Source organism: Rattus rattus, chromosome 18, assembly GCF_011064425.1.
Source record: "Rattus rattus isolate New Zealand chromosome 18, Rrattus_CSIRO_v1, whole genome shotgun sequence".
In the NCBI taxonomy this organism is placed as follows: Eukaryota; Metazoa; Chordata; class Mammalia; order Rodentia; family Muridae; genus Rattus; species Rattus rattus.
Window position 1 is genome coordinate 21,999,782 of NC_046171.1, and position 24,558 is coordinate 22,024,339.

A 24,558-nucleotide genomic window follows, 5' to 3' on the forward strand; every position below is an offset into this window, starting at 1 on the left:
GAAGAAAACCAACTTCCACAAGTTGTCCACTGATGGCTACATGCATCCTGCCACCACCACTCAGATTAACACGTAGATGTAATAAGAATAAATAAATATAAAAGTCTATAAACAATTAACAATCAGAATAAAGTATCAAAGTTGGGAAAGGCTCGGGGATACCTCAATAGGAAGAACATTGGTCTCGCACACCAAAATCGAAGTAAAATGAATGATCACGTTTAAGCAAATACTAACTTACAAGGGGTTCATTCGCAATGACCACAGTTGGCTGTGTTGTTTCTCAAATGCAGCAGTTGTATCCTGAACACATCAGTCATCTGTGTTTCCATTCTGGCTCTTTTGAGTATATACCGGCTAGGCAAAGCAAACAAGTATCTTCACAGTACCTTCAGAAGCCTGAATGAAGCAAACGGATAGCCTACTGCGTGACCAGATGCACTGCCACACAGAATTAAAACAGCAGATGCTCTCTGTTAGAAAATAAGGTTTTATACATAGAGATTGAGAGGAAATTCAAAACAAAGTACATTCACATACTGGGAAGTCTGAAAAGGAAAGAATGTCGGAATGCTGGTTCAAATTGTCAAGTCAAAGATGAGCACTATTCTTATAATAAAGATGACAGACATCAGGAACAAAAGAATGGAATGGGGACACAAAAAAAAAGTCAGCACTTGATGAGACATATGCAAAGGCATGAATAGCAATGACAGGCAATTATTAATTCTACCATTGTAAGAGGCAAATTAAAGCATTGGAGGTCAGTAAAATTGAAATATTGTGAAGAATTTCAAAGATAACAGTGATGCATTGTGGGAGGTAACCCATGGGTTCCCTTTCAAGTAAAAATGAGAGATGAAGCAATGAGAGAAGCTCTCCAAACTCATTCATGCTGTTCCAGATAAATGACAACCACAATTCTAACATCCATGTCTTCCTAAAATAAAGGACAACTACATACAGAATTAGGAGGTATGTGAAAACCAATGGAGTCAATAAGGTCACAGTCAACTGTGTCACAACTGGCTTTCTGGCAGTGAGAGAGCTTTGTAGATATGCAATGTTATTTGTGTTTCCAACAACTGCACTTGGATCTAACAGTCTCAAGACACCAAAATTAAAACATATATAAAAAAATCTAAACATGATCTATTTAATTTTAACTTATCGGTTGAATGACAAATCAACTAAATCTTGTAGAGTTGTTCATATAAACTTATGATCTATCCTAGAGCGTAGAATTAAGACCTCATGGGAATATAATAGGAATTTCTTTCAAATTATTATACTAAGGGACTGATTAAATTCCCTGAATTCGGTAGAGTGACAGTATTATGTAACATGGATCTGGAAATAACAACTTGATTTTGAACAAGCACAAAAGGACCTAAATCAAAACAAAGTAAGACTTAGTGGGATGCATTACTGAACAGCCATATATAAATAGCAATAGAAATAAATTACAATGAAAACAACAGTCCCAATCAAAATAAGTGAAAAAAATAATTTCATTTGCCCAAATTAACAATTGAACAAAAGAGATTTGTGATGTCTGTGAAAAAATGGACCATTATTAGAAAATTTCAAATATGAGAATAGTTAAAAAATAATTTCAAATAGAATTAAGCCAAGTGTTGAACTCCCAACCATTTTGATCCTAGAGAAATTTAGAAGACTTATTCTATAGCCATGATATGATAGTTAATCTTGACTGACAACAAGATGGAATTTCAAATCACCATGGAAACAAGCATCTGTAAACAAGTTTCTAAAGATAGTTAACTGTGATGGGAAGACCTACCCTGAGTGTAGGCGCCACCATTACTTAGTCTGGCTAGATTGCTACTCTTAATACAATAAGAAATTTGGTGGTTGACTGCTTTCTGTTTCTTGACTTCAGATAATGTAACAGGTCCCACCGTCCTCGGTTGCTATGACTTCACCCTCCTGATGCACCATGTCCTTGAACTGGAGTCAAAATGCACTCTTCCTGCCTTGAGTTCTTTTTGGCCAAACATTTTGTTGTAGTCATGAGAAAAGTAACCAATGCATATGGAATTGACACATTTTCCTTTTAGAGATAGCCTATGGTTTCACCTGTCTGTATACAACCGAAAAGCACTAAGCACACAGAAATCTGCACTGTGCATCCCTGATTTAATAGGCCGAGGATAGGTTTGCAGACTCACATCACAGAGGACCAAACACAGGAAACCATTTCTCAAAAGCCCTCAAAAGTAAGTTTAAAAAAATAGAAAAAGCAATGCCTACAGTTCCACACAAAGCATCTAGAAGGAAGATTGTGGGGAACATTTCTGGCTTCTTACCGTAAGTATTAAATTGTGAAGCAAGACTAGATTATTAATGCTGTACCACTGATGCTATAAAATGCTGACATTTGACAACGACTCTCTGAAACTTTACTCCTGTAAATTTTCTTACATATTGGCGAATTCACTCCCTTAGGATGGAATTTTACAGTCATTTTGCTAGTTTCTAAAAATTTATCATTGAAAAGTAAATTAAGATTGCATTTTATCTATTAAGGGAGGGTAAGTTGGCATCTAAAATGGTGACTTTTTCTACCAGTGCATTTGAGTAAAATTCATGAATCCACTGATAATATTCCAAAAATATTGATAGTTTTTGACGAAAAATCAAAAATAAAAAATTAACTTTCAAAATTAAAATGTCTCCTGATTGGTTTCTTGGCATTGGACCCTAAAAAGATTCATCCTGGAGGTACCTGGGAGAAATTTGGAGGTCTTCTTTCCCAGTGTGCCCTAAGCTGGACTAGTCTTTCATATTTCCTCTGCTGCTCTATCTTCTGAAACAGATGAAGATATTTCCTCACTTTCCTTAGGGCAGAGAGATCCAGCACTCTCTCAGGTCTCTCCTCTACTTATTTGTCATTATTAAACTTATGTCTATTCATTAAAATTCAATATTTTGCCTCTTTGAAATGATCACACATTCATTTTTAAAACTCCACCTTTTCAAATTATACTCTTTAACTTTGAAATGAATGTATTTTCTCTTTTACATTGTGTATATGGGTTTACGTATGTAGGTATACATGCATATGCAGGTATGTGCATATGCATGACTGTGGTTGATTTTTTTTTTGAGACAGGGTTAGCTCATTGCCTGAAACTCCCTAGTTAGGCTAGGCTAGCTTGGCAGTGAATGGCAGGGTTCCTCCTGTCTTCATATTCCTTACATTATGGTTACAAGTTCCCTCCACACATTTGGATATATACATGAGTGCTAGAGGTTACACTTAGGCCCTTAGGACAAGAGGTCATAATACCACTAAGCACTATCCAGCTCCCAAAACACTTTTCAAAGAGTAATGTCAACCTGAACTAATAGCCAGATGATAGCAATCTGACCTTAAGGTATCTCCATATATGTAAAAGATAATAAGGATTATCAGAAAATAAATGGGGTAGAGTCTATTTCTACCCCATTTGACTCCAAGTCTTTATATCAGGGCAGGTCAGCAACATTAGAATAGTTTTTCCTTTCTTCTGGACTGAGGATCAAACTTGAGACTTGGATTATTTTAAGCAAGCATACTACCAGTAACTGCTTCCCATCCCTAAGTTTCTGGTCTTAACTGCTCTATATTGGTATTAATACCTATCTTTACCTACACAGAGTTTTTGTCAATCACTAAGCTGATATAGAAATAATAAAAGGGGGGATTAAGTTACGACAGGGTATTTATTTATATTTGGAAACCATTTTTTAAGATAAGTGTGGTATTTAACAAAGTGCAACAAAACACATTTTCTATGCCCAAACCTTCTTACAACTGAATTTAATCGTATTTACATTTTTCTAAGGATAGTACAGAAATTCTCTAAAGAACACTCCCCACACTTCATAACCAGGTAGCCTACGTCAAACCTAGAGATCTTGAACTGCTCAAGGACCACACAGTGTGGGGAATACAGGACACTCCGGATAAGGACAGGGGTGCTTGTACACAGAGGTGCTTGTGTATAGTCCTGCCAATCATCATCTCTCAGAGTGCCCTGGCGAAGGCAATGCTAAGTTAGGTGTCGTCTTTTCTATCAGAAAAATGGTTTGCTGCCTCCCTGCCTGAAGGGCTGCTTTAGGGGTGAAATGAGAAGAAGGATGTAAACTTCTTATCCGCTGCTGATCAGCAACAAAACTTCCTTTCCTCAGGCTACATTCCTTACCAGTGTAGCTCAGGGGCAGAACTTTACCTCTGACTGCTTTCCCCCAGTTCTATTAGAAACTTCATTTTATTTTTTTAAAGAATGGCATTTTCTCTGCTTCATCTCTGAAGTACAATCTGATATGGCTAAATGATGTCATTTGATTCTCCTGTCTCCTCTTATGTTAACTTGTCATTTGTTCTTTCTGTAGTTCTTATATTGATGCATTCAATTATTTTTAATATATTATTAATAGTATTTACCATGGTAGAATGTGTAGGGTGTATGTATAGTGTGTGTGTGTGTGTGTGTGTGTGTGTGTGTGTGTGTGTGTGTGTGCACATACTACTGCTGTGGGAACATGACAGACAGCCTTAACTTGATGGCACTGTGTCACTGCCTGCTCTATCCCAGTCATTCAGCAACTCTATCCCCAGGGTGCTCGAACCTGTGTAATAATTTATACCGACGTCGCCTGTGATGGCTAAAGAAACTTAACTTGGTGCCAGACATCCATTAAGGCTCATTGACCTTTTCTCGTGAAATCCTAGTGGCCTACAGGTGAGATAAAAATAAAGACATGGTATATCTGCTTTCTGCCTTTGTAAACTCCCTGATTGCTATGGGACTGGATGAAGTGCTCTTCTTATTAAAATACATCTTTTTTGCCCAGTCGTGGATCCTATAAATAAATGCAATGTACACCTTTGATATTCACATCCATAAACCTGTCCTTTCCCTCTCTTCCAGACTGTGTGCTATCTGGCTCTATGGATGCCCGTCCTTCTGTTAGCAGGAAGGATAAATTTATTTAATCTTAATCTGAATCAAATTTTTTGTCTTTCCCGGTGGATTTCAAAGCCACAATATTGCAAATGTGTGGCAGTCAGAGGACAATCTGTGAAAGTTGGTCTCATATCTCCTCTTGGTGTTCAGGGACCAAACTCAGGTCCTTAGGCTTGTGTGGCGAGCACCTTTACCCATGGGGCCATCTTGCTCCTTCTGATGCAAATCATTCTTATCATCTTTTTTTTTTTTCTTTTTTCTTTTTTTTTTCAGGGCTGGGGACCGAACCCAGGACCTTGCGCTTCCTAGGCAAGTGCTCTACCACTGAGCCAAATCCCCAACCCCGATGCAAATCATTCTTAACCACCAATTTCAAATACATTTGGTGTTGTTAATCCTGTATCTGATACAATGCCTTTAATTATGACTGTAATTACGCAATATGACTTATGCAAAGTTAGAAAAAAATAAAGTTTTGGATCAGCATGGAATGCTCCTTTTATCAAACATATGAATGAAAGATGCTCATATCCAAGCTACGTTATGCATGGGCATTGATGGAGAGAAGGACATAAAACAAAACAATGAACAAATGAGCAAAGTTGAGAAGGAGGGGTTAGGGCAGTTGGACTTAATGTTTACCATAGATTACCCTATACTGTTCTTTTTGTAAAGATGTATTCTTTATATAATAAAGTATAATTTTAAACATTTTCATTAAACAGTGTTTATTTTTACATTTGAACAAAGTGCTTTGAGTTCATCATCAGCTGGGCATAGAGTTTCTAATGTGTGTGTGTGTGTGTGTGTGTGTGTCTGTGTGTCTGTGTGTCTGTGAGAGACAGAGACAGAGAGGGGGGCAGTGAAGGAATAAACACAGAAAATGCCTTGAATAGCCAGTGGATACATCTCTTTTATCTCTGACCAAAGCAGGAAATTGTACTTACCTCTAAAAGTAATAGATTGCTCCTATGATAAAAATCTAATTATGATAATAAACACACAATTAGAGGAAACACAGATGATCCTAAGTCTTTTCATTATGGAAGGCTGTGAATGCTGGGCACCAGCCATCTCTAAGGTAAACATAAGAGAGCAAGGGCAACATTTGTAGAACATCTTCTAGCAAGACAAATGTTTCTGAAGAAATCAATAGCTGTAGGCTGTGTTTAAAGACAATTATTTCAGAAAGCACACAAGCAAAGACTAATGATTTTCAGCAAACATTCATAAGTGCACAAGCAGCAAGAGGCCTTCCTAAGAAAGGGCAGAGGGTTCAAGGCAAAGCAAGTAAAACAAGACTACTGAGAAAATTCAAGATAGAGTGAAAGTTATTAAGAACCAGATCTTAGCAAAAACCCTTATAAGGTTTGCGAACATGACTTATGACTACATAAATAAGGACTTCACTTTGTAGTCTGTGCCTCCCAGCCACTCAGAATGTTGGGGCACCATCTTCATTCCCTCCATTATTGTGTGGAGACAACACAGAGTGTCTAAAAGAATGCTTCCACAGGAAACAGAGAAAGCCCCCATCTCGCCTTCTGATAACCAAAAAGTCAAGAAAATCTAGTGTCCACCCTACTCCCTATCCCAATTCTTCATCTTTTTTAAGACCTGTGGACATTCATTACTTCTAACCCCAGTTGGGTATTCTCTCATGTATATATAGTTGGAGTACTTTGTGCCCTTTTAAGTCAGTGTCAAGAATACCCTGACACAATGTATCCTACATCTAAGCATATGCTGCCCATTGGGGAATTTACAACTCTATAGAACACATCACTTCATTAAATCAGTCTTAGAAGCACTAGTCTACATAATAAAAAGATTCATGTATTAGGTTGGAGACATCACTGTATTGTTTCATCTTCTGATATTTATAGTTACTTTGTGATAACATTTGTTTAGTAGAACATTCACAGATACACCCTTGGTGATCTACTATCTCCAACCATGCTCAACCTTCCACACTTTCATCGCCCAATAACCTATGCGGATGGGCTAATCCACTACTGAAGGCAAAGCCTTCACATTTTACTCCTTTCCAGAGAGTCTGACTTGAAGTCTGACTATACTGGTAAAAAAAAAAAAAAAAAAAAAAGCTTTTACCTATTAACTATTAACGGGAGTGGGGTTACAAAGTATTTGTAGAGGACATTTTATACGGAAGCCTTAACAATGGTTTCCTCTGTGTGTCTTCCGAAAGATGGAGTACTTGTCTCTCCTATCCCTCACGACATATCTACATTTTTTGTCTGACTTATTTATTGGCATACAATAGAAAGTCATTAAGAATTTATTTAACTGGGGTTGGGGATTTAGCTCAGCGGTAGAGCACTTGCCTGAAGCGGCATAAGGCCCTGGGTTGGGTCCCCAGCTCCAAAAAAAAGAAAAAAAAAAAAAAAAGAATTTATTTAACTATTGTTAAGGGGGCTATGTAATGATTGAAAGAATGACAGAAAGCAATTTCTTCTATCACTTTAACATTCAGATCCTCTGTTATCAGGGGCATGTGATACTCTGGAACATTCTCCATGAGTCTTTGAAGCTGGGAGACTGCTTCTCCTGTTCCCTCATGTTGACTGCTCTGATGCTGAGCATGAGTGAGTGCTAGGATGATTTCCTATGCCTTCTCAGGACAGGGAAGCACATAGAGACGCTTTTGGCAGGTGCTGGGTTTCAGCTCGTTGCAAGTACAGAAACATCACTCCAAATGCAAGCCTTAGTATTTTCTGTTGCTATCATCATTATTAGCATAATTATCTCCATCACTCTTCTAAAGTCCCTTCTGGAGTGGTTCTCTTATACTAAGGAAGATTAATCCCCCCAAATTAAGCTTGATCAATATATTTAGTGAGGCATAAACAGTATGGTTAGTATTTGATTAAAATTCCTATCTTCATTGAACTTAAACTGTAAATATATTGAAAAGGATTCATGGTTGTTCATCTAGTCAGCACATCTCTCTTCTCCTGTGCTCAAAGAATTTCATTCCTCAAATATTATGATGGGTTATATACACTATAAATTAATGTCCATAGAAACTTTTGAAAAATAGATATGCTGATTTTATTCTCAAACTGTTAACATGGTGATAGCAGAATGTATGCAAAACTACCTGACTTTATTTTCACTTTTATATGTTTTAGTAAACAGACCACAGGTAGGAGTGGTTAAATTTGTTTTACAGCCATTTTTAAGGTTAGAGGTTATTTTTACTATGGTAGATTTTCATGTTTTATGACTTTAATTAAATGTCTGATTTCACTCTGAAGTAATACAATGTAAGACAGCATAAAATCCATTTTAATCACTGAATTTGTAGATTATTTTGTGACTAGTCAGAGCTTATTATACCAAGGGGCTGATAACGGAAGGAGAATGTTAATAACCTGTAGTTTGTCAAGTTCCAAACTGCATCCTAAAGTCTCTCTCTCTCTCTCTCTCTCTCTCTCTCTCTCTCTCTCTCTCTCTCTCTGTCTGTCTGTCTTTCTCTGTCTCTCTCTGTCTCTCTCTGTCTCTGTCTCTGTCTCTCTCTCTCTCTCTCTCTCTCTCTCTCTCTCTCTCTCTCTCTCTCTCTCTCTCTCTCTCTCCCCCTCCCCTCACAAACCAACATTAGATGTTCACAGTGAAGAATTTTGTTGTGGTCCAGGGAGTTGCTCAGTGTGGAAAATGCGTGTTGAGGGAAGCAGGGAGTGCTCAGTTGTGTAAGATCCCTCAAATCCATGTCAAGCCAGGTGTGGTAGCAACTTCCCTAGACAAAGGGCATCCAAGGCTGCCCTCAGTACTCACTGTAGGTTGATGTCTTTATGCAGGTGAAGCCAGACAAGATAACACGAGGCCTGTCATTGGACGAGAAGGAAGGGAGGCGGGAACAGAGATTTTAGAAAGGAGGGGGAAGCAGGAGAGGAGGAGCTGGAAGAATATAGCGGCAGATGTTAACATTCTTCTCTGCGTATAGATACAGGTTGATATGAATATTTTTAAGGGGTGGGTGTGTGCAGGATTTTGTGCTGTCTAGATAGGCAAATTATATCTTATTAATTGGATCAGAGGTTATTGTGTGGTGTGTTCTTTCACGTGGAGAATTTGACTTCAAGAGAACGTGTGGTAGCACTCACCAAGCCTGCCACAGAATTAGGATGTGTATGCTTGGTGTGGTAACAACCCGCCAACAGAACTGTGAATGAAAGCAAAACAGTGTGGTACAATGCCATGCTGTTACAACTCAGGGACCACCCAGGTCAGAGGGAAAGCCCAGAAGAAAAGCCTGGAGGAAAAGCCTGGAATGGTACATGTTTTATTTTTTACCTCAACAACTCACGAACATATATTGGCAAGCATACACCTTTGTCTTTACACATGAAACTCATGCTTCTGCATAGGGGTGCACACATGCACACAAATTAAAAATAATAATTATAGAAAAACCAACTCTTGGTAGGGCTTCCTAACCTGTCATCCTTAAAAATGGAACCTAATTGTTACAGAACATTTGACCAGACTGTGAACCTTGAGATGGGGTTATTTACTGGAAAACTCAGTCTAGCACACACCTTTAATCCAAGAGTTTTCTGTTTATTGTAAACAGGGTTAAATAAAGGTCAAGAGGTTAAGCAAGCAAGCAGTAGACAGGAAGTGAAAATAGGAAAAAGCCATAGAGAGTAAGAGGAAGACAGGGGTAGAGAAATACACAGGAAATAGAAAGGAGAGACCTTCAGTTTGAAGAATTTTTGAGACAGCATGGAGAAGGATATCCTTTTGGGGATATCAGTTGAGGAGAAAGGTCAACTGACTGCTCTCTCTGCCTCACTGAGCTTGCAGGTTTTCACCCCAGCATCTGGCTCTGGAGTCTGTAGTGGAAAAATCGAATGATGGAGATGGAGATTTTGTTTAAAACAACACCCAATACTTACTGTATACACTTTAACCAGGTAGTATTTCCACTGCACAGCAAAATGTCTCTGATGCGATCTGAGAGCTGCACTATGGATAACTGATGGCTTTCGTGGATGAAGAGTCAGTTTCTTATAATCATGAGACCCTCTGGTAGGTCTGCCATGCTCAATGGACCAGCCAATACCCATGAATATATAAGTAGCAGAAATAAGACTCAGTGGATTAAAACAAAGAGACATGAAGTCCATGGGAAGGAATTCAGCAAGGGTTGAATATAAGAGGAATTAGGAGGAAGAAAGGGAGTAAATATGATAAAAATGTGATGCACATATGCAAAAAATGTACTTTTATAAAGGCAAAATATACAACCCTATAGATGCAACTTCTCAGATATCCCAAGTGTAATAAAGAGCACTAACAAAGACACATTACATATTCATGGTCATGTTAATGACCATAAAACAAACATAGTTTACCTCAAAAAGATAGCATATTCCAATTCTTTGAGAAAACATATCTCAGGTTAGTTCTTGATATCTTATTATCTTTGTAACATTAAATATATCCATCTAGCATCATCATATGCTTGGCCAAAAATTCCCTTCCATTTTAACATGTCATTGAAGTACAAAGTGCAGAAACCGAATCAACCACTTAATTATAAAAATTCTTGATTTCTATTTCTAAATGCTCTAAAAATCCTTCCTTTATACCACGCACATTGTATAGGTAGAAACATGATAGGTAGATAATCAAATGTGTAAAATGGTATGGCAAACATTATACACATAACAACTTGAGTGAGAGAGAGGGCTTGACATGCCTGATGTTAATTTTGTAAATGGTCCTATATGAAACCTTTATAAGATACCAGGGGACGTGATGATAGTAAAGACCTGAGAGACCCCTTTGCTGAATCACAGCTACAGGGAACTGTAAGAAACAACAGGTCAGGCAGGTTAGCACTCTGGCAAATTGAAGGAGTAGAGACCTGACCAATGTGTCTGCCCCTAGGGGACAGGGAACAGATTAGGAAAAGTGTTCTTCAACCAATATTCCAGAAGAGTACTTCTTGACTTTCTGGGCTATGAAGAAGGAGAAGTCAGTGTAGCCTAAAGACTCCTGTGGTGTGAAAACAGAGTTATTTTCTTCTCCTGTGGTACACGAAAATCTGAAGTCAGTGTCTAATGACTCCAAGTCGTCCCCTCCTGTGACTCCGTCAGTGTGTGACCTACATGAAGCACGGAAACTCTCTTAGGTCTTAAGCCATCACAATGTAGAATTTTTCTTTTCTGAATTTCTAGCACTGGTTTTTACAAAAATTAAAACACAAAATTCTTTATCTCCCTCCCCAACTTATCCATTCTATAGACTATTCTGTAAAAGCCATCACCTGTAAATTGTTTCTACAGTTCCTTCCCTTAGGATCTTTTCAGTTCTACAAAAGTTACTCATAGAACGTGGTTGTGTGGACAAATCTCTTATGTGAAATAGGGGTTGAGCACTTCTGTAGAGTCCTTAGGACAAAGAATAAAAACTTACTTGATTTGATATTAGATAAAATATTACCCAAACAAACAACGAAAAACAACCCTTGAAGAGAACTAGAGGGTTGGCTCAGTGAGAGATGCCTCTACTGTGTAGGCAAGCACAGGACCTGAGCTTAAATCCCAGACACACAGAAAAATCCAGGCTGAGCAGAGCACACCTACTACTCCACTAATGGTGCAGAGAAGGACAGATTTTTAGCAGTTTTAGCACGTAAGTCAGTGTATCTATCTGAATAATCTCCAACTTAGTGAGATGCCCGGACTCAGATAAGTAATAGGAAATAAAAAAAATAAGTTGCACATTGGTCTCCATATGTGTGCACACAGACAGACACACACGGATGTACACACATATACTCATACATATATACACACATATCACATGCACACACAAAGGCACATACATTCGCACATAAACACATGTACATATACATTTACACACATACATACATATACACATGTACATATATATAAAAACAAATACATGTGGGGCAAGTGGACTGTACCACCAGATAGAAGAACTAGTAAGCTTGAGTGAGTCCAAAACCCATAAATCTCAAAATTGGGAATGGTAGGAGTGGAACCAATTCCCTACCTAATTCTGCCTGCTCTGGAACAAGTAACCATGACATCCCACGGAGAAGACTACAGCAATCAGTCACTTTGCACAAAAACCTAGAGTTCTCCATGCTTATGAGTATCTAAATAGACCCCAAGCATCTAGCCAATGAGCTTCCCTTCCTGGGTATTCCTTCTTGCCAAAGGTATTTAATCCATGGTTCACGTTGAGTAAGGTGTATGCAGTCACATATGCTATCCAATAAAGCATTTTAAACAAGCAAGAGCTGTCTCTTCATCAAGGGTAGGGGAGAACAGGGAGAGGCCTTTGTTGTAAAGAACCTCATACCCTTGGCACTCACTCTGTTCCCTGTCCCCTTCCTTCCTGGCTTGTGAAAATGTCTACTGGGGACCCCAGTTCCCAACTCCCAGCAGCATGCCAGTAGCACTAGGGTACACAGGAGACTGGAAACCACAGCCATCATCCCAGGCTCCACTTTTCCCATCTGGGAAAACAGGAACTGAGGAACACCCCCCATTACAGACTGAGTTTTGCTTTCCCTGAGTGGCTTGCTGGGGCACTTCAGTCACCCCAGCCACAAAGTAGAACACAACTCAGCAATACATACACACACACACACACACACACACACACACACACACACACACACACAGACAGACATACACACATAGGCATACACACATAGACAAACACACATATATATATATCATACATGAATGCATATATATACACATACACACACCTCAATTAAATACCATTCTTCCTTGTATTCTTCAATCTGCATAGTCATCTGTTCTGAATACATGTTTAAAAGAAAGATACTTGGCTCCTGAGATTCAACAAAGTCGAGTCTACTTCCTATGCTGATAGATAGCTCTGAGTGCAGAACTGTTGTCAGCATTGAAGTCCTTTTGGACCAAAGGGCTCTCCCACTAGTCCTAAGGCTATTAGTGTTTGGAGAGAAAACATTTCCCTTAAAAACTTCAGATGGAACATCTTTCTCCCAGCATGAGGTTCTGTCACCTGTTGGCTCTTTGTCTGTATCCTAACCAACGTTTCTCAATGGATGTTCTTACCCTGGTCACCCTGACTCCCAAAGTGAGAAGTCACTTAAACAGACACAAGGAAGGAAAGAAGTGTGCTCAGAGCATCAGGTCTCAGTTACAGCTAACCAAGGCCAGAGGGCTTCTGGGTTCCCTCAAGTTCCTTTCTTTGTTTTGAGAGAGAACAGCAAGAGACCTACTACTGAGCTCTTCCTACCAAGGTTTGGCTTAGATTTACATATGAAGTTAGTTACCTTTAAAAACAGGCCTTTGACTGAGTACCCTTAGGAGGCTCCCTGCTGGTTTTTGTTTGTTTGTTGTTGTTTTGTTTTGTTTGTTTGTTTTTAATACACTGATCCTGGCACAGTAAAGCAGTCAGGACATCTCCCAAAGGGGCAATGTTTCAACTGGGAATCTCTGGGCAGACGCCCTTGGAGTGACGAGCAGGGTGACTAAGTGACTTCGGGACATCTGTTCAGTGGCGAGAAATGAAAAGGTGCTCGTTCTGTGTGCTTAATAAGTCCCAAATGGTGAGGGGAAAAGATGCTCCACAGTCAACAAAGGAGCTACAAAGCCGGAGGAGGCTCACATTTGACAACAGTTACTCCTGTGGAGTAAAAAAAAGTGTTCCCTGGGGTTGGCAGGGAACTGGTGTCATTAGTGCCGGCACTACGGAAAGGAGCGCAGTGGGTAGAAGTGACATAGCACTTGAGAAGTACCCGAAGGCCCAGGGATGACAGCGTGCATAAAAACTGCAGCCCTGACTGGAAATCTGCGACCCAACATTATCACAGGAGCATCTGTTTTTATATTAACCCCACCTGAGAGCGTCTTTTCAGCCTACTTTCATACATTTTATGAACTCTCATTTGTAATCCCAAGACTCTTTGGAATGTGGCCATATAAACGAAACTTGAAACGAACGGAGGAATAAAGGATGGATTTTTAACATTGGCTCAGTCTCTAAAGCTACAGTATAAAATAGCCAAAGAGTATGCCAAAGAGTACGTTACAGCTTCGCGTTACCTGTTGGTGAAATGGCTCAGAACGCCCCTGGACTACGAAAGCAAACAGCATTCTTATGCAGTGTCAGTCATTGTAACCAAGGTAACCTATTACCAAAGCACCAGGGTAAGAATAGAAACACCAGAAAGAAAGAAATAGAAGTAGTTTGATCTGCAGAAGAAAAGGCATCCAGGAGAATGGAGGTTCTCAGGAAAGTGGAGGTTGGAAAAAGGTGTTGGCAATGAGCACACGTGGGCTGGTCCATGGCTCTGTTGCAAATGTAGCAGAGGATGGCCTTATCTGGCATCAGTGGGAGGGGAGGCTTGGTCCTGTGGAGGCTTGATGCCCCAGAGAAGGGGGATGCTAGAGGGGTGAGGTAGGAGTGGGTAAGGGCGTGGGAGAATACCCACTTAGAGGCAAAGGAGGGGGGAGTGGTTTGTGAAGGGGAGACCTGGAACGGGGCGTAACACTAGAAATGTAAACAAAATAATTAAGAAAAAATTTAAATAAAAAGGAGAAAAAGGAGTTGGAGAGGTTAGCGATTAGGAGCATGAAGGGTTAACAGAAATCTCAAGAGTCAAAGAACTCGGAGAAAATTGGAGTTTTAATATTAAACTGCTTTTAAACAATTGTGCAGAGGAAAACAAATAAGGAAATGGGGGGTGGTTGGGTTTTTGGAGAAAATGGTCAGTATTTGGGCATTTTTTATTAATGATTTACATGAAGGAAATATAACTCAGTACTTCATATCTCTAGCTGGCGATATGTTGGTGTCGGAAAGAATCAACTTGGAAAGCCACTAGACACATTGCATAAGTGCTTATTTAGAAGATTAAAGAAGTCTAATTGAGTGAGAATTTAGGCCCAAGAGTAATAGTAAAAGTTGTCTTTAGTCCAATGGTCCCTGAGTCTGAAATTGGGGAAAGTAAGCCAACAGAAGTAAAACAGCATATAAATTGCGTAAAATAACAACTATGTTATTTGACTTAAGAGAGGGTTTAGTTAGAATACATTTGCCGCTGTCTCAGTAAGCAGCTCCTGCCTCCAGCTTCTGTCCTGTTCGAGTTCCTGCCTTGGTTTCCCTCAGGCATGGGCCATTACCTGGAAATGTAAACCTTTCCTCCTAGCAGCCCCCAAAGGAACAAAGAGGTTAGTTGAAAATTAAACAAGCACAAGTTAACAGAAGTAGAAATTTTACCTTGAAAAAAGAAATGGTTATAGAGAAAAATTACTTCCTTGTAAACTATAATTACAACAAATTATTCTCCGGCCCCAGACAGGACTTCTGTATGGGAAGAACATGTAGAAATAACAGCAAGGTAATTTGATTTGCTATATGTAAGCAATGCAGAACATAAGGAAAAATAAATAAATACTGGAACATCTACTAAAAGGGGTTATAAGGTTTATTTATTTTTTTTATCCCTAGACAAACTTGAAGAAAATGTGGCTCCTCTGTCCTGGAGTTTACATGTTAGCAAATGTTCATTTTTACCAAACATCCATATAGACATGGTTGAAGTGTTGTGTTTGATCACAATGAGACTATTATGTGAAGTTTGTATATTGTTATTAGATATTGCGTTTGTGTCCAGGATCCAAATATCCTTCATGCTTTACTCAATTACAAATATGTAAGGTTAAAAAAAAACCAAACACACACACACAGACACACACACACAGACACACACACACACACACACACACACACACACACACACACACACACACACACACACACCTGATTCAAGGGACCTTGCATGTTTGGAATGATCTTTTGGATACAGTAGTATTATAATATCACACATCCAATCACACAACTACATCTTTGTAGATTTCCCAACAGTACAGGTGGTTCTCGAATTACAATGGAATCCTAGTAAAGGCACCATTAAACTTAAGATATTGTAAATTAAGAACTGCATGGGACTCATCTAAGCTATTGAAGCTCATGGCACAGGCACCCTGTAGAATCAGCTTCTTAGCATCATGAAGAGTGGCGAACAGTCATTGTGAATACCCGGACATTCCTTGAGAATGTCACACTGGACTCACTGTTAGGCCAGGAAAAGGCCAGATTTCAAGATTAGAAGTATTCTTCCTACTGCAATGCTGCAAAAGTGCACATTCTTGAGATTAACCACTGTAATTGGGAAATCTGTATATATCTGGGGGCTCTCTCTATGATACTCATCGTTAAGTTTACTTTCATTAAGTCCCAAGTCCCAAGATCCAGCACCTTGACACCTTTAAGCTTTTTCTTACAATCCTTCCATTTGTTCAGGTAGGCTTCAGAACGTCTTCTGACTCTCCACAAGGCTCGCAGACGTCTCCATTGTGTAAACCGCTATGATGATCGGGCCTCACACAGACACTCCCGATAATCTATTCATATATTCTCATCTACTTCCTTCTTCCCAGTTCTGCAGCAGCTAATTCCTGTGAACGATATTCACGCCTACACACTTTTCTCATACCTTCTACTGAGTCTTCCTTACTGCACGTACCCACCACCCTGCCCAGTATTCCTTTATTTGATGCCAGGTGCTTCATTGGCTTTGAGCAGGAGGCCTCAGTAAATAGCCCACAGTGTAGTATTTAATCAAGGATGAACAGCTGGATAAATCTCAAGATTTTGTTCACCTCGGGTGAAATAATTCTGAGCTGTGTTCGACAGAGCATCAAGAGTTCAGCAGCAGGATCAACACCCATACTGATTCATAATAACCCTGCCGAGATTTCCTTACACCTGGCCTCACTTTCTAAGGCATCTTGCTCCCACACTAGGGAGAAAAGAATTTCATACCTCTCTCTTGCCACCTCCAGTTGAACTGTCATGAGAAACGGTTCTTTCCTCTCCTTATGTAAGCATTTTTTTTAAAACAAAAAAACTTACCTTAATAATATCTTAAAAATGCACGGCAACACTTGAGTTAAAACAAACAGTTTTGGCCTCTGAATATGCATCGTATACACAACCCATGATGTAGTCACACCCTTGGGAGACAGTTTTTTTTCTTTTTCATTTTCTTTTTTTTTTTTTTCCTCAAATAGAGTAATCCCAGATTGGAAAGTTTAAAGGGCTTGTTGTTCTTATCATCTTTAGTAGTCAGATTCCTTGCAGAATGTTGTGTGAGTCTATGGTCTAGGAAGGGGGCGGGAGTTGCCCACAGGAACACCTTGTTTAAGCAGTGGGATCTGTCTTGCTTGTCAGGGAGAGCAAGGATGTTATTTCTGAGTGTTTTATTTTTTTATTTTTATTTTTTGGCTCTTGATCATGCTATGAGACACCTGTATAAAATGAGGCTTCTCATTTATCCATATGCTCTGGGTTAATGTGCTCTCTTTGTGTGAGTTATAACCAAATATGTAAGTCAAATGACACTAGATCTGGCTTGGGAGAAAGACTGGGATTTTGAGGTACTGACAGATTTCAGAACTAACGTTAGACCACAGAAACCAAACATTTCTTGGCCTCCTTCCAGGCATACCAGATGGTTAGGAATTCTGAAATAAGTCAAGAACAAGTAAAGTGGGCTTACCCGAATGATCATGACTGAACACCTGATATCATGGATTGTGTCATAGATCTTCTTTGAGATGTCCACAAACTGATTGTCATCGAGCGCAGTCAGTGCATTCTTGCTTAAGGCATCCAAGGCAACATTCACTTGTGTCACGAACTCTGGGATCACTATGAAAATAAGTAATAAAGAGATTAGATCCATTGTATTTCTGGACTCCCACAGCTTCCCGGAAATGCAGAATTGTATTTTAAATGAATACCTCATTGCTAGATTTTTTTAAAAAATATTTTTAGTAAAGAGAATCAAGCATTATGGCAGAGTTATTTTGACCTCTGGAAAATAAAAGCAATGAGAAGTATAGTTATAGAAATATAAAATAGTCTGTTTTTTAGGTTCTGCGTTTTTTGATCAAGCTTGAGAGCATTTCTCATTTCTAAAGCTATTGAATATGAAGCTCAGGAAATTGAAAAATTGACTTGATGTGGAAAATAGTTGGGATAATGACCATAAAGATATTTAAAGAAGGAGAACACTCGGCTGGCAACTTGGCTCAGTAGGGAAGTTTTTGTTGCCTATCCTGACAAGATGCATTTGATATCTGGGTTCTACAGATAGAAGGAGACAACTGAACTCCACCTGTATGATGTGGTTTGCATAAACAGTCACACATAAGTCAATGCCATTAAAGACTGAAACCAGTAACAAAGTTTCTGAGTTGGTATATGTAGTTATTGATACTAATTTATCTTATAAGAATTAAAAGTGCTGTTCTTTGGGTAAGACTTTTCCTTCATAACACTAAAATAACTTGACAGCATCTTATGCTCGGAACCAGTAGAACACCAACTATGCACAAGGAAGAATCGTCTTAGGTTAATCCATAGATGATTTCTACCTTTGCTCTTTAAGTAAACACATTAAAGTAAGTATGAAATTAAAAAAACAAAACAAAACTCCAACTTTAAATGTAAGTTAAATGGGGCTAGGATTTGAATCTCAACACCCACATCAAACAGCTCAAAACCAGTTTAAGCTCTATCTTCAAAAGAGCTTAATACCTTTCGACTCTGCAAACCTTCTTACTGGTAGCCTCTTGAGGTGCCCCAAAGCATACATTATTATTCTGAGAGACAAAGAATGTGAGAGAGACCTAGCCAAACCTACTCTTGAGGTAATCCATTAGTAGTCAAATCTGTTAATGAATATATTAATGGGTGAATCTGTTTATGAGGACAGTATCGATCGCTTGAAGGTTCCATTGGGATCTTTCTTTTAAGATCTCATAATGAGGATTAGGTTTCCACAAAGCTTTGGACAGAACTAGCCATAATCAAACCATTTGATTATGTTCTACCTTCTACACAGTCATTCATTGGAAACAGGTAAATAAATAATAAACCAAGTATTTTCTCTGACCTCTTCATGATCTCTATTCAAATTTCAAGTATAATATACTTTGTCATCAAACTATATGCTAAGTCCATTGCCAGATTGTACCTGTACTACCCCTGGACTTCATCTCCTTCTTAAGTCCACTTTATGTTTCTATTCCTGTAGGACCTGTAGAAATATGCCCATTCCTTAGGCTAACTGAACTTCTTAATGAACTGACTTCTTAACCTAAAGAAAAAGGTTTGACACAAAATCTCCAGTCAGTATGTTGTTTTCCCAAATAAGTCATGTCATTACTGTGATTTTAAGTTTTCAATGACTTCTTGAAACCTTTTCTTGTTTGTATCTTAGCTGCCTACACTGAAAGGTACTGGATACATATTTTAGTGAGTTGAGTGGCTGAAGAAATGAATAAAATATACAAGAGCCAAGCATGGGGGCAGTACTTTCTAATCTGCTTGCATTTCCAAGTGATTTAGGTTTTGTTCATTTCAGAGGTACATCAGAACATATTCATTCAGTCTTCTAGAGCATTCAAATATATTAAATGAGTGACTGTTATTCATTCATTGATTAATTTTGCAGTGGATAGAGAGGTGGAAACTCTGTCAAAATACATCTAGCTATTTCATATCTCCTTCAGATTCTAGTTGTGAACACAAACACCTACCCAAGTCACTGAGGTAAACAAATAGCTTCTAGTTCTATTAGCATCATTCATTCACCTTAAAAAACAGTGAAGTATCGAGCACTGTGCTCTCAAAAGCTGCTACTATCTGTTGAACAAAATTTCCAGCACCCTCCTCACTCAAAACTCTTCTATCAACATGCAGGCAACACATTAAGTCTCGATTGACACTTTCAATCTGTTAGCATCTCTCGAAGAGCAAAGCTGTCCCCATCATCTCTCTTTCTATTCTGAAGAACAGATGGGATTTCAACTTTTTCCTTAGTGTGCAATGCATTTTTCCTTCGTTACCTTAAAGCTCATCTGTGTCTGTGCCTTACCTAGATCATAGTCATGTGGTTGTTTAGCTCTAACCAGGAGTAATCGTTTTTAATACTTTCAAAGAAATAAAAGTGAATATATTATAATCCTTAATCCTTAAATCTTAAATCCTTAATCTACCTGGGATCTAAGAAAATGTAGTTCTGGCAAGATGACTCAGTAGGAAATGGTGCTTTCTGCCAAGCTGGAAGACCCCTGGCACCCACCTTTGGAAGCAGAGAATTCATAGTCACTACTTGTCTTCTGACCTACACACACGCGCTCACACACACACACACACACACACACACACACACACACACACACACACCAAAGCAAAGGACCTAACAAATCTATGCTTCTCAATCATTCCTCAAATGGAGGTGCATGTTAAATAAACTCTTTCTAATCAATGGTAAGGAAGATAAACTCCTGAAATTTCACGTATAGATTTATGAAAGAAAGGTGGACTTGTGAACAACATCTTCGTTGCTTCTAACAAAGATCTTGTCTACTTAATCCACCAAGTTTTAAACCAATTCTAGACTTTTTTTTAAAACTGGGCTTTCTCTCTTCACTGTGTTCAGAGTATGTAGAATGAAAGCTAACTTTCATTTCGTGGAGAGCAAAAGACAACCTCAGTTTCAACTTCAACTTATTTCTGTTCTCGCTTTAGGCAACTGACCAATGGCCTTCCAGGGACTTTCCTGTCTCTGCTTCCCCTCTTTACACCTAGATGTAGCAGGATCTCTGGCTATTGTTTTGTGCTTTACTTGGGTTCCAAACTTCTAGTCCATTCCGAGTGCTGAGCACCAACTGGAACATTTTACCTACATGTGTAATGTACTCCTCACAGAAGCCTGAGGAGTCGGGGACTATTACCACCCTGATGTAACTAATGAAGAAACTGAGGTCATACAGCCAATCTGTGAAAGGCAAGTAATTGAGACTCTGGAGCCTGCTCTCTGAACCCCACATCTTCACTGTCTCCTTTTAATAAGTAAAATCCCTGAGGCTCCTACACCGTAATGCTCCTGGGAAAATTAATGTTAATTTCCTGACAATGAGGTGAACAGACCTAAGAAGCCAAATTCTACTAAACCTTGAGCCTCTTTCTGGTAGTAACCAGAGAATATTTTATCCCTTCTTAATCCCTGCTAAATTTATTATGCGCATTTGAAAGTAGATGAGGGTGCATAATTGCTAATTAAATGGGTCAGAAAAGAATTCAGACTCATTATGGGTGATGCTTAGAAATGACGTCACCAATCCATGCTGTCAATCACTGATAAACTCATATTAAAATATTTATAATTACATTTCTATCTTTGAAGATTACTAATGTACAGAAGTTGGCCTTTGAAAACTCATATAGAGTTATGTCACTATCTCATTACGCTCTGCCTCCGCAGCTGGGGGTGTGGTGATTTATAACAGAAAGTACAACTAATCATAGAGCGGCTTCGATAATTACTTCATACCCTTTGTTTCTATTTTATTTAACACAAATGTTATAGTTCATATTCATTTAATATTTATGAATCTAATAGAGATCTTGTAATAGGGAGTTGTTTGAAATCTCCAAAAATATATAGTCTCTAATTCCATGATGGGAGAACATCTTGCCCCCTTTCAGAGGTGTCTCATGGAGTTCTGACTAACTCTGATCACTTAGGACAGACCACACAGTTAATCAGAACGGCAATTCTGTTCTTTTTACAAATACTGTTTCTGCCTTTTAAGCAGGTGGACCATGCTCCCAAACTAAGAAGTAAAAGAAAGGAAAGACATATATCTTTAAGATTTTTTTTAAAAGAAATGTGTGTGTGTGTGTATGTGTGTGTGTGTGTGTGTGTGTGTGTGTGTGTGTGTGTGTGTTCATATGAGTACAGGTATCTTTGGAGGTCATTGGATCTCCTGAGAACAAGTGTCATAAGCAGTTGTGCATTGCCTGATGTGGATGCTAGAACCACATTTTCGTCCTCTATAAGAACAGTGTACACTTTTAACCTTTAAGCCATCTGTAGTTCACGATATGACTTAACGGAGTCGATAATGATGCCCTTAGACTCCTACGGAGATATCTTCTTACATATACTACTCTGCATACTGAATAGGCTGAGGGTATACATTTGAACACCTCCAGTGGCAGAAAATGACTCACTCTCCAAGCTTTTACTTTGATGTTTTTCAACTTTAAGCCACATGTTAATATTAATAAGCATTTGAATTATTTCAGGGCCTCTAAACACCTCTGGATATGAAAAACTTACCTATTTTAAACTTTCCTCAAATCCCTCTTTATTTAAATCAGTCATTTTTTTTAAGTAATTTGAAAACTGAGATACTTAGAAGCTAAAACGATGACTCAGCAAGTTAGAGCATGAACTGTTCTTGCAGAAGACCTGAGATCACTTCCCATATTTGGTGCACCAATAGTCTCCTATAACTCTACCAGGGGACCTAAAGTCTTCTCCTGGTCTCTACCTTCACCCATATTTCCATACACAGATACACATGAATACACATGATTATAAATTTTAAAAAATCTTAAAAGAAGTGGGTCCTCTGGCAAGGAGTCCTTAATGAGTTTTCTGTATGATATATGCCCTTGGTTTGAGAGGCTACAAAGTTGTCTGCTAAATTTTTTTCTGAGTTAATGTCTTCTAACATTTCTATTATTAATAGCAACTTCTTTACCCTAAAACTATTCAGAATACACCAATTTAAACTTTTATGATATGCGATAACATGTTTTCAATAGGAACCATAATGCTCTTGTTGTTACCCACATCTCTGAGTTCTCAGTCTCTGTGCTGTATCATTGGCATGCCCAGGAAACAGAGCAGAAGTGATATATATGGCCTAGTTTTTAAAAACAGGTTAACAAGATATTGTAGTTCCTGTCTTGGTAACTCTTTCCTTCATATCACCTGCTCTAAGGACTTAATCCCCATCTCATCAACAGCTGATGGAGAGTCCAGCATCACTAAGAACTGTCTCTGTTAGGAAACGGCCAGAGAGTGTATAAGGATTCACGGAATAGCTAGAAGGGTAGCACCAGCCTTTAGTAGTCTAGGGTGATAGCTTCACTAAATGTTCGACGCAAGCATAAGCAAGAACTATCTGGCTAAGTCTCCCCTGGATTTCTGATGTCCAGAAAATGTACAAAACACTGTTTACTTTTTAAAAAGTGTGACGCATATAGTATTGGCTGACTGCTATACTAAGAAACATGTTCTTTATGAGAGAATGGATTAGTTTGTCTGTTCATTAATAAAGCAAATCATACTGCACACACTCCTGCGTCTTGTTCTATTCAATGTAAATGTATGTGATGTGCCTCTCTTTGGGCACAGTATTATATTCTCATCCTAATTACTGTATACTATTCCATTGTACATTGATACCATCATTCATTTAGCTGAGTTATGATTCCATTTATACAAGGATTTATGAGACAGTTCTGTCTGTAAAATACTTGCTAGGCAAACACAAGATCACAAGTTCAATCCCAGCACACAGATACAAATATGAATTCAGTGGTGCAGGCTGTGACCTCAGACTGGGGAGGCAGAGGTTGTTGGAACTCCTGAGGCTTGTTGGCCAGTCAGACTAAGCTATTCAGTGAGCTCTGGGACCCAGTGAAAAACCTTGTCTCACTGAATCACAAATGAATGGCTCCTTTCAAATAATAGGGTGATCTCTGCCTTCTGCACACATGCACACCTATCTTTGGCTCACTTTACACACACACACACACACACACACACACACACACACGCACAAACATACTCACTCACATGCACATACATACACATTAAACAAACAATTTGTTATTAATATATAATTGAACAAATTGGCAAATACATGTATATATTTTTGAAGAGCTTATCTATGAATTGATTTCCTAGGCCACATTCTCTAGCTGTGCCCTGCCCTCAATACTTGACATATCATCCATCTTCTGTCAGCCTCTCTCTTGAACATCATCTGCATGATAGAACTTTACTGCCGTAGGTTGGGGATTTCTTTGATCTTTTATATATTCCTTGTCCTTAATTTTAGATTAGGATTCGCCCCTGAGACTCATTTACCATGCTATATCTTGTTCAAATTCAATCCTTCTTCTCCACAGTTTGTCTCCTCAAGAGAAGCAAATAGGAGAAAAAGGGGTGAAAGGAAGGGAAAGGGTTTCCATGTGTGCAGCTTTGTCAGCTCGCTGGGCCAGACACAACTACTGTAGCAAGAAGCTAAGTGTAAAAGAAAGGCATTTCACACAACCTGAGGCAGAAAACATGGGGCAAGAATCTAGAGTAGGAAACAGAACATTTTCTAATCAGTATCAGTGAATCAGCTTTTGGTATCTGCTGGGGATTCCTTGGAAGAACATAAAAGTGTCAGTTCCAAGTCTTCAAACTCCAGCTTTCTGTGCCCAGGTGTCTGTGATTGAGAATAAAAATAGAGCCACTTTTCCACCCCTGAGAATATATGAAATTGTGGCTTATCATTCAAAATTAGTTTTTATGTAAATTCATCCACAAAGCTCTTCATGACCAACCCCCAAAATCATGTCTCCAGGTGTAGAAGGCAAG

The 24,558-nt window shown here is 38.8% G+C and overlaps 1 protein-coding gene across 1 annotated transcript in view; it reads right to left on the reverse strand.

Moving 5' to 3' along the window:
• Nucleotides 1-24,558, reverse strand: part of Ctnna3 (catenin alpha 3) — a 1,495,245-nt gene that overhangs the window by 274,134 nt on the left and 1,196,553 nt on the right. The window contains exon 13 of the mRNA XM_032888434.1: nucleotides 17,599-17,750. Coding sequence (XP_032744325.1) covers nucleotides 17,599-17,750 — 152 coding nt within the window. The remainder of the gene's footprint in view (nucleotides 1-17,598; nucleotides 17,751-24,558) is intronic.